This window comes from Lagopus leucura, unplaced genomic scaffold, assembly GCF_019238085.1.
Source record: "Lagopus leucura isolate 7727_CA_CO unplaced genomic scaffold, USGS_WTPT01 Super-Scaffold_100008, whole genome shotgun sequence".
Classification (NCBI taxonomy): Eukaryota; Metazoa; Chordata; class Aves; order Galliformes; family Phasianidae; genus Lagopus; species Lagopus leucura.
Window position 1 is genome coordinate 3,651,137 of NW_024962265.1, and position 9,751 is coordinate 3,660,887.

Here is a 9,751-nt window from a genome sequence, read left to right on the forward strand (position 1 = left end):
ACTTTTACCCATAGTTCTTAGAGTATTTCATTTTTTTTCTAGTGGAGCTATCTCAGTTACAAGTGTGAGATTTCCCAGTAATCAAAGTAGTTACGTCACCTCACTTTCTAGCATTGAAGAACTTGTATCAATAAGGGCATATCAACACTAATAGATAAAAATAGCACCCGTAATAATGTGAGTGGCAGTTGTGCTAGTTATAATTACATTGGTATAGTTGTTGGGGATGTTTTGCTGCATACAAATGACCTTAAGCTCCTGCTCCTTGCTTTAAAATGGGTCCTGGTTTTAGACAAGAAGACAATTAGAGCTTTAGAAATGTTGTTCCTCTTCTAGGCAGAGCCTGTGTGATTCTGGTCCATACTGTTCTCAGTACTGATACAGCATATTTTTTGGAGCCAATCACCCATAGCAATCATTCAGCTCTGTGGCTCATATCCTATTTTTGAAAAGCCATTTCCTTTCGATGCACATGTCTTTTCCCTCTGTTTATGTGAAGGAGTCAATGGGGCTTTCAGCCGTAAGGGTCAAAATGAAATCAAATAAATTACTTCCAAAGATAGGAAACTATTTCACACCTTGGAGCCTCATTTTGCTCCAGATGTAGCATGTTACAGCTCATGCCAGTTAGAAGCGATTATAAGCTGACTAAAGATCATGACACTAAAGATCTCAGTAGAGATCTCGTGAGCCAACACAGTTTTCGTACCATTTGGGTTTGGATCTGTCTTATGTGAACAGAGTGATTGCCCTGGAGTAATGACAAAAATGGGATTTCATTAACTCTGCCGTTTTTAAGAGGTTTACTTTAAACTTGTTATCAACACATGTGTTCAATTATAAATACACTGAGGTTCTGTAAGAAATACAGTCCTGTTAGCATTTAAGGAGAAATCCAATGAGAATTTGGGTTGGACACAACCAGACACACAGTATTTACATTAATTCTTTTTTTTTTTCCTTTTTTTTTAAGGGAGTGGTAGCCTTTAGTTATGATTTATGAAGGCTCTTGTTACCACATCTATGCCAAGGGTTTTCTCACACCTCTTCATTCTAGGGGAGCTATTTTGATTCAAAAACAGCTTTGATTTTTATCTTTCAGTGCAGAATATGCATGTGTGATACATTGCCAGGCAAGCAGCATGCGGAGAAGTGTAATTCTGGTCTTGGGACTCCAAGTGTGTAGATGGTGATTGGTGTTCATTTGTGTTTGATTACCATGAAAAATTATGAATCCAGCCTTGATTTTAGAGTTTTTGGACCTTGAACGATGAGGAGGGATATTTTCATCTTACTTAATATTGTACTTACAGACTTGTAACACAAAAGCTTTGATTTTGGAAGCACATTTGGAAGGAATGTAACAATATAGGTATGGTGATGTCCAGATGTGCAGTTTAAATCCCAGCATGGACCTCAGTAGCAGTAGCACTGAAGCTTTTCTGTAGTGAGTGCCGCCTACCTGCAGCGTGCTCTGTGCCTCACTGCTCTTGTCTGTAAAATAGATCTCATAAATCTTGCCATCATTTACATACTGTTTTGATATCAGGTTTCTCTCTGAGTCTGAAGTAACATTAATTATTAGTCGTGGGACTGCTATTTCCCTTTGATTTCTTCCCACCTCTCTGTTGCTGTGTGTGCAAGCCCCTTTTTCAGGAAGGAGGACAGGCCCAACCACCCTCTCTGCGATTACCCCATCACCTCTAATGGTGTAGCACAAAGCCATTCATTTCTCCACTCTGGAGTCTTAAGTCTCAGAACTTTATTAGCCCAAGGGAGTGGTAGGGCCAAGCGTGCTCCAAAATGCCGATCTCCCGTTTTGATAACTGAGTTCTAAAAATCAAGATAAACAAGCTGCCCTATATACTGAACATGTCTTAATTGCACGCTTCAAGCAAGCCAGACAATCAATGAGTATGTGTCACCCTCTAATGAATATTTGTAGTTTTTGAAGATTTCATTTGTGATGTTCCCTACAGTTTCTGCAGCCATTATCAGAGTGGCTTTCGAAGACCCTGTTCAGGAGGAGAACCTGGCTTTATCTGACCGGGAAACTCTATAATTTAATTTAATACTTAAGCTGGGCATGGTCACTCTTATTCAAATTGTATTAGCTAATTCTTCTCTTAAACTGTTTACATTGTGTGTAAAGTTGTGTTTAAAATTCTTTTAGCTAATATATTTCCTAGTCCAGACTAGGGAAGGGTTGACTCCCCAAAGAACTCATAGCAGGACTTTGTTTACTTGGAGCAGGGTAGAAATGGGGGCGGAAGAAGGAATAATAATGTTTGAATCTATACAAATGGCTTCGACTAGGCCAAATATTTTGCTCGTCATCTCTCCCCTCCTTTATTAATGCCAAGATTTTTTTTTTTTTTAAAGAGGTGGTTCGCAAGTCACAAATGGACTTTGCAAGCCATGGGAGCATTGCCCACCCTCAAGGTCTTAGATGCTCAACTTTGGGAGCAGTGAACAACAGAAGGCACCAAAGAACTGGGGTATGAGTCAGCAGTGTGCCCTGGCAGCTCAGAGGGCGGTTAGAGAAAGGTTCTGCACCAGAGGGAGGTGGGGATGGAACAGGCTGCCCTGGGCAGCGGTCGCAGCACCGATCTGCCAGAGTTCAAGGAGCGTTTGGACAATGCTCTCAGACACAGGGTTTAAATGTTGGATGGTCCTGTGCGGAGTCAGAAGTTGTATTCAGTGATATATGTGTGGATGCCTTCCAACTTCATTTATTCAGTGATTTTATGCATCAGAGCTGAAATGCCCACTCTGTAAGGAGCCCCAGTGAGCCAAAGTTTCTAAACTTGCTTAATTTTGTTTTTCTTCTAACAGTCACTTACAAGAAGTCTCAGAATGTTGGTGTGTTGGCGGAGTTGTCAGACTAATCAAGAATCCCAAACCCATTGCTCTGTTTTCTCTTTCCTAAAACCTTCCATCATTCTGATTTAGTAGTGAAGTAACATATCTGGGGAGAAAACATATTATCTCAGCCAAGCTTTAAATATTGAGTAGTTCCAACCTTTTTCTCAGTTGATGACTCGGATTATTGACTTGAATGTCTCTGATCCTATCGATACTGCCTTTTGAATATCCTAAGAGAGAGGCACTACTTCTGAAATTGCCTGTAAAATTCCCACTGATGGTGGAAGTTGGTTTTACTCCCCTGATTTTCAGGAGCAGTTCCAACTTGATTTTCATCATGCTTTTCCTCTTCCTTTTTTTTTTTTTCTTTTCTTTCTTAGATGTCCTCCTCTCTGGAATGTGTAACCTTTCTTTCTTTAATTTTCCTTCTTCCTCTAGTCCCTACACAAATTAATTGTACTCCCACAGTTACCATTCAAATGTAAATAAGTTAAATGATTTACCAAAATGTGGTAAAAACAAATAGTCCTATCCAGTGTTTTGTTTGGGGTTTTTCTGTTTTGTTTTCTAAAATGTCCTTTTGCTTCTCTCTGCGTTTCTAGTCTAGAGTCTTATAGTAAGAGCCTTGTCTGTTAAAATGTATGCACATCAATAACACTATATACTAACATTCGTTAGTAAATATTGGGTCCTGTATCCCCCTTCCTGAGCAAGATTATTCTATACTTTGTATTTACTAGAGCTACATCCTGTCTACTTCAGCTACTCGAGTAAGTAGCAATATTTTAACTGCAGAGTGTATAGTGTGCGTCATTTATTTGTCCTGACTAGATCTGCTGCTGATTACGTAAACATTTGAGGAAAGAAATACCAAACCAGCAAATATTTGCAGAACCCCTAATGTAGAATCTTAAGAGGATGATATCGTCTCGCAGTTTGAAGATTAAAATCAGTGCTGTTCACAGCTGATTAACTTTCCTTTCTAATATTTCCCACAAATTGAGCTAATGTAATAAAACTTAACGAAACAAGGTTTAGTAAAGCCACAGAGAATATTTATATGACAGCAGGCTACAGAGTGGTTCAGGCTGTCCTGGCATTCACTTTGTAATAGTTCTGTACTTCATCCTGTCCTGTAGTCAGGATCTGTGGATGGATGTGGCAATAAGAGCGGTCCTTGTGTTTGGTTGAAACAGCCTCTTTGCTGACTTAAAGGTGATGTGAATTAGCTGTACTATATTTTCTTTATATCTCCCCAGCGATCAACCATTGCCTTCTTCCCATCAACTCTTAACGATCCCCATTTTTGGTCCTACAGAGTCATCAGCAAAGTGGTGCCAGCCCCAGAGGCCAAACCTGCTACTCCTGTGAGCCGGCCCAAAACACCTCCCCCTGTGCCATCGCCTGTACCAGCTCCTGTGCACGTCACCCCTCCTCCAGCTCCAGCTCCTGCTCCTCCACAGCCTACAGTCTCACCTGCCCTACTTCCACCAGCATCCCCAGCCGTCTCTGCAGCTGGAGGCTCCAAAGCACCTGTTAGGAGCGTGGTGACTGAGACCGTCAGTACTTACGTGGTAGGTGGCATGTGCTGTGATGTGTTGTCCCAGTGACATTCATCTCCTGAACTGCTGAGCTTCATGGTGACTCATCACTTCAAACTGATGGCATTAGACTTGTGATGTTACTCTCTGCTCTGGCACTTGCTTGGAAGGGTTAATAGTTAAAACACTATTGGGCTAATTTTTTTCTGTCTTCCCAGCTCAACATTTAAATTAATTCCAACAAGCCCAGCTGTATCCCACTTGGAATTTTCACCTGGAGCATATATTTTTGGAGATGACGTTTTTTTATAGATACTTTCGTAGCCCTAAATTGAAACCTCAAATGTCAAACTCACCATAGATTTTGCTGTCAGGCAGAAGAATCTGACTTAGCCCTCATTTGTAGTGTGCAGAGTGCACTGTTCTCTATCCTGCTTTCTCCAACATACAGAAACTGCACGTTTGTGCATCTGAATTTGTAGAATTTGCTCTGAACTTGATTTCTCTTTGGCACCATTAAAGCTTCTTAATTACTCCACATAGAATGGCTTAGGTTGGAAGGGGCCTTAAAGCCCATTCCGTTCCAACCCCCCTACCATGGATGAAGTTACCACCCACTAGGTCAGACTGCCTAGGGCCCCATCCAAGTCTCCCTTCCAACAGGATGAAGGGGCTACATTCTCTAAACAAGCACAGACACACCTCTGGGTAGTGCTGGGACTGTTCTGCTATGGAAAATTTTTACTCTAGATGCAGTGTAAGGTGGTAGTCCTACCATTTCTAATCACCGAAGAGCAGCAGATACCGCCAACAATAGCAGCAGTGTTGTAATCCTCCCTGCCCTGGCTGAGTTCCAGCTTGGTTGGTGACACCTTGCTTATCTATAGCGGGTACCAGTTTAAAACTCTCACCATTTGAAACTCCTGAAACTTGCTTTTATTACAGAGCTTTCTGTACTTCGCTTGCAAAGTCTGCATGATTTTTTCCTTTTTTTTTTTTTTTTCCTCCTTCCTGTTTTTATAATGATTCCTAGTGTAAATCTACCCTGCTGTTTCCAATGGAGAAGGTGCTCTTCCCTGCTTGACTTAAACTGCTGTATCATGTTACTGGTCTCTATTTAAACAGCTGCTACATTTCACTCCAGAGTTGGTTACAGTATTCGACTACCTCACATAGGCTGTGCATATCTTTGGGATGAAGATATGCATCCTCACCTCCTTTATCACAGCATAAGTGTGATGCCATCCTTACTTATTACAGTAGTGTCCAGAAGCTTTGCAATTCTCTCTAGGAGAGAAACATTTTCAAAATACTGTACTACATCCAATTTTCCCTAGTAAGCATTGGAGGCAAATAATTGAGAGGTGATGGGTGTTTAAGGAAGGAAAACTTGTTACTTTTCCTAAGGCCAGTGTTTCAGTGGTAACGCTCTTACTGCCTTGGGGAGAAATTGGAGGATTCTATTCAGTAGACTCTGGGTTATTTGTTTTTTCTTTTACAGTTGAAACCAGGGCTTTACTGTGTTAAGATCCAAGTACCTTTGCAGGCAGAGAGATTCCTGATGTGAGAAGTTTCTAAGTAAAGAAACTGAAAGAGAGGTTGGGGAAAAAAAGGAATAATTAATAATTTTAATAGCTTCTTCTATGGAGGGAAATCAGGACTCAGAATGATGAAACAGTTTTCCCAAGGTCACATGGGAAAGCTTTTCTAGAGATAGGATTGGAGCCAGTGTGACAGAGGTGCACAACTCCCTTCCGCAGGGAAGGACAGAAGGACGATGTTATAGTTAAAATATATGATGTGGGATTTCCCTGCAGGATAGTATCTCAGCAAATGTGTTCTGATCATTAACTCTAAATGGTTTGTACTAAAATAGCATTCAGCAGTCACATACTGTCCCTTCTTCCACAACCCATTAAGGAAAAAGAAGTTAGGCAATATTTCGACATCCTCATTCAGCAGCCCAAGTTCTTGTTTAGCAAATCCAGATAGGTTGCAGTGGATGTAGACCACCCTGTCCCTCTCCAACCCGTGATCATCTGAAAGCTGGCATTGTGCAGAAAAACATCCCCCTGGAAAATTAAGTTTGGAAAAGTGAAAAAGTCCATATTCTGGTGGAGCAACATAGGCAGCATTGTCTAACACTGGCGGCACCAAGGTGGGGCACCTGCCCAGCATCAGCATCCACAAATGGAGAGCAGATGTGTAGATAGGAATGATCAATGCAATGAGCTTTAAAATTCAGTTTGTCATATGGCATTGCCTGCTGCACACTGGGGTTAGAAAGGGATTGTTCCCTGCTTAATATTCCTGGGCTTTGTATTTTCTAGTTTTAGATCACAAAAAAAAATCAGGGCTTTAAGAAGAGTCAGTCAAGAGTGATGTGTTGGTTGCAGCTTTGGTATATTCCTATTGATTTTTCTGGCAGTGGTGTAAGATGTACAGACCACCATGTATTGGCTTTTTTTTTTTTTTCCCTAAGAGCATTTGGGGATTTTTTATCTACTGCTTTCTAATACCACGTTTGTAAGCTCTGCAGATAGCAAAAAGTTATTGTCTTAGATATGTGTAACTGCACTAATGCACAAAAGCTGAGAACAAAATGGTTCATATTTTTGAGATTCGGCTATAATGTGCAAATCTCCATAAAGAAATGATGAAATCAGGGTAATGCCACAGACATTTTGTGCTTCATATTGTTATTTTACACTCCTTTGAATGAACTTCATGACGTTTTTCATGTATGCAAAACAAAATAAAAAAGTATTAGAGCATTTGAAATTTAAAAATACGAATACAGCTTTAGCAGGATATAAATGTAAACTTTTTTTTTACAAAATTCTGAATATGACAAATCCAGTGTGCAGCCGTCCAATACTGTAAATGATCTGCCTCTCCTGTTTCATTTACCCTTTAGTAAATGGTACCATGGCATAAATGTCATAAGGGGAATGGAAAGTTACTCAGTAACAACTTTTTTTTATATCCTGATCTTATCAGCTAGTTGAGTTGAAGACTTTGGCTAATAAGTAATAAGGCAATATATACACATGGCACTGTATATGTTACATGCATATAAGACTGTTATCTCACACAAGAGCCTGCTGTAGCCCATTCTTGCCATTAACAGGGTAGAATTTTAAAAGTCTTCTGGTCGTGGTAGTATAGACAGAGAAGGAATTGTGTCACTAAGCCCCGTCTGCTATATGTGAATGACTGTGCATAGGTCGGGTGGTATAACTGGCTTTGCTGGTTTACAGACAATGCAGAAAAATGCAGGATAGGAAAAATCAATTAAACCGTAATTCTGAACACATACAACAAGAGAATTCATAAGTAAGGGCAGTGAGCATTTCTTGGATAAACAACAAACTGCCTTATTTCTTTTTTTTTTTTTTTCATTGAAGATTGATTTTGCTGCCTGCTTAGCCCTTAAAACCAGCTAACTTTCCTTTTCTTTGCATCAGATTCGAGATGAATGGGGTAACCAGATCTGGTTCTGTCCTGGCTGTAACAAGCCAGATGATGGCAGTCCAATGATAGGTTGTGATGACTGCGATGATTGGTATCACTGGTAAGTTGTTCTCATCCGTCCTGTTCTGCCGTTCCTTTGCAGATTGTGGCTACATTATTAAAACCTTTTTTGTTGTTGTTGTTGTTCATGAGGCTGGGCGTATTTGAATGGCTTTGCTGTGTCCAATTTAATCATCTGGAAGATACTTTTATCTCTGTTTCTCTGGAATCTGAAGAAGCAGATTTTAAACTGTGAAGGAGCGTTACTTTAATTAATGGGAATTGGTGATAACGGTTGTTTTCGAAACGACCAGGAAATATTGCTGATTCTGGTAATTTTGTGAGAAGTGCAGGATTGTGAGCATGGTGTATACAGATAGACATTTCAAGTTGTGGAGCATTGTATGAACAGTAATATAAATGTCAGCTCGTATAAATGGCTCGAGGGAATTAATCACTTTTTAGGCATTTTTTTAACAGCTACGTAAAATCATAAGGTTGTTATTTTTTTTTCAGATGTATTAAATAAGCATTTGAAATTATTTTAAATTTAGCATACTATGTGATTTCTTTTAGCAAACAAGTGATTTCTTATTGGAGGGTCCCTTCAATACATTTTTTTTTGTTTCAAAGCAAGTTTTTTTTGCATTTCTTCTAGATCATAATAGTCATCAGTATAATGATAATTGCTAGAGGAATTGGGGGGATGTGTAGAAGGCCAGATCCCATCTCTCACTGAAGAGTTTAGTTCATTTGGGTAAGAAATAGCAGTAACATTAAGACGGCGTGGTGTTCTCCTATCCTCCACAGGCCTTGCGTCGGAATTACGGCTGCACCCCCAGAAGAGATGCAATGGTTCTGCTCCAAGTGTGCCAACAAGAAGAAGGATAAAAAACACAAGAAAAGGAAGCACAGAGCACACTGAAGACTTGGCCGTGGATTGAAGTCGTGCGGTCGCTTCAGCGCTTCTGCCCTGACTCCGTCACAGAGGGATGCGGTGTGCTCGCGTCTCACCCTCCGTCATCGGGTGTTATGGGTTTGACTCTGGAGTGAACTGGGGGCAAGGATCGATTGTCCGTTCGGGGGCTGTTGCGTTTCTCAGGCTGTGCGAGCCCAGGGGGGTGGATTTGGGTACATTCTGATGCTGTCTTTCACCTACGGAGGGCTGTTTTTTGCACAGAGCTGTGTGAGGACTTCAGTAGTTAATGGTGCCGCTCCTGTGGCTCGGCAGCAACAAAGATGAATGTTGTAAATACAGATAGCTGTCCTATTCTTGATTTGTTTTTTATTCCTCTGAAACCTTTGCGGTAAGGTGCTGAGAGGAGACGAAAATGTAAATTGCAGTAATTGTAAACCTAGAAGACCTTTCTGGAATGATTTCTTTAGTCTGGGTGAAGTTCAGCCTCTACTCCTGCTGAGCCAGATAATCATAACGTGGAAATAAAAAGTGGCTGGTAAATATTTTTGTGACAAGAATATAAGAAGCTTTTTCCCTTGATTTTTAGTACTAACATAAAATAAACATGTTCAAGCTTTTGTGATATATCTTCTATTTTTTAAAAAGGAAAGTTTCTATTGTGTCGATTTTTTTCTTCTGTGTGAATTTATTTTGGTGGACCTGTAATATATTTTATACTTTGGTTTTGTTTTTTAGTCTTCGTCAGTGTACCGTTTCATTGCTTGTACATTTCACAGGTGCGTAAAACCACCTCCCATTAAAAGAGTTTCACACGTGTAAATACCTGATATTTATAAAGTACCTTTTTATTTTTTAGGGCATGAGGACTTTTATTTTTGTTTGCCTCAGAAGACAAACCTAGCAGCTATTAAAA

General features: G+C 40.1%; 1 protein-coding gene across 1 annotated transcript in view; it reads left to right on the forward strand.

Annotated features, from left to right (window-relative positions):
* TAF3 (TATA-box binding protein associated factor 3) overlaps window positions 1-9,455 on the forward strand; it is a 112,063-nt gene extending 102,608 nt beyond the window's left edge. Inside the window, exons 5-7 of the mRNA XM_042872499.1 lie at window positions 4,184-4,439; window positions 7,874-7,980; window positions 8,730-9,455. Coding sequence (XP_042728433.1) covers window positions 4,184-4,439; window positions 7,874-7,980; window positions 8,730-8,844 — 478 coding nt within the window. The 3' untranslated portion in view covers window positions 8,845-9,455. The remainder of the gene's footprint in view (window positions 1-4,183; window positions 4,440-7,873; window positions 7,981-8,729) is intronic.
* Window positions 9,456-9,751: the final 296 nt, after the last annotated feature.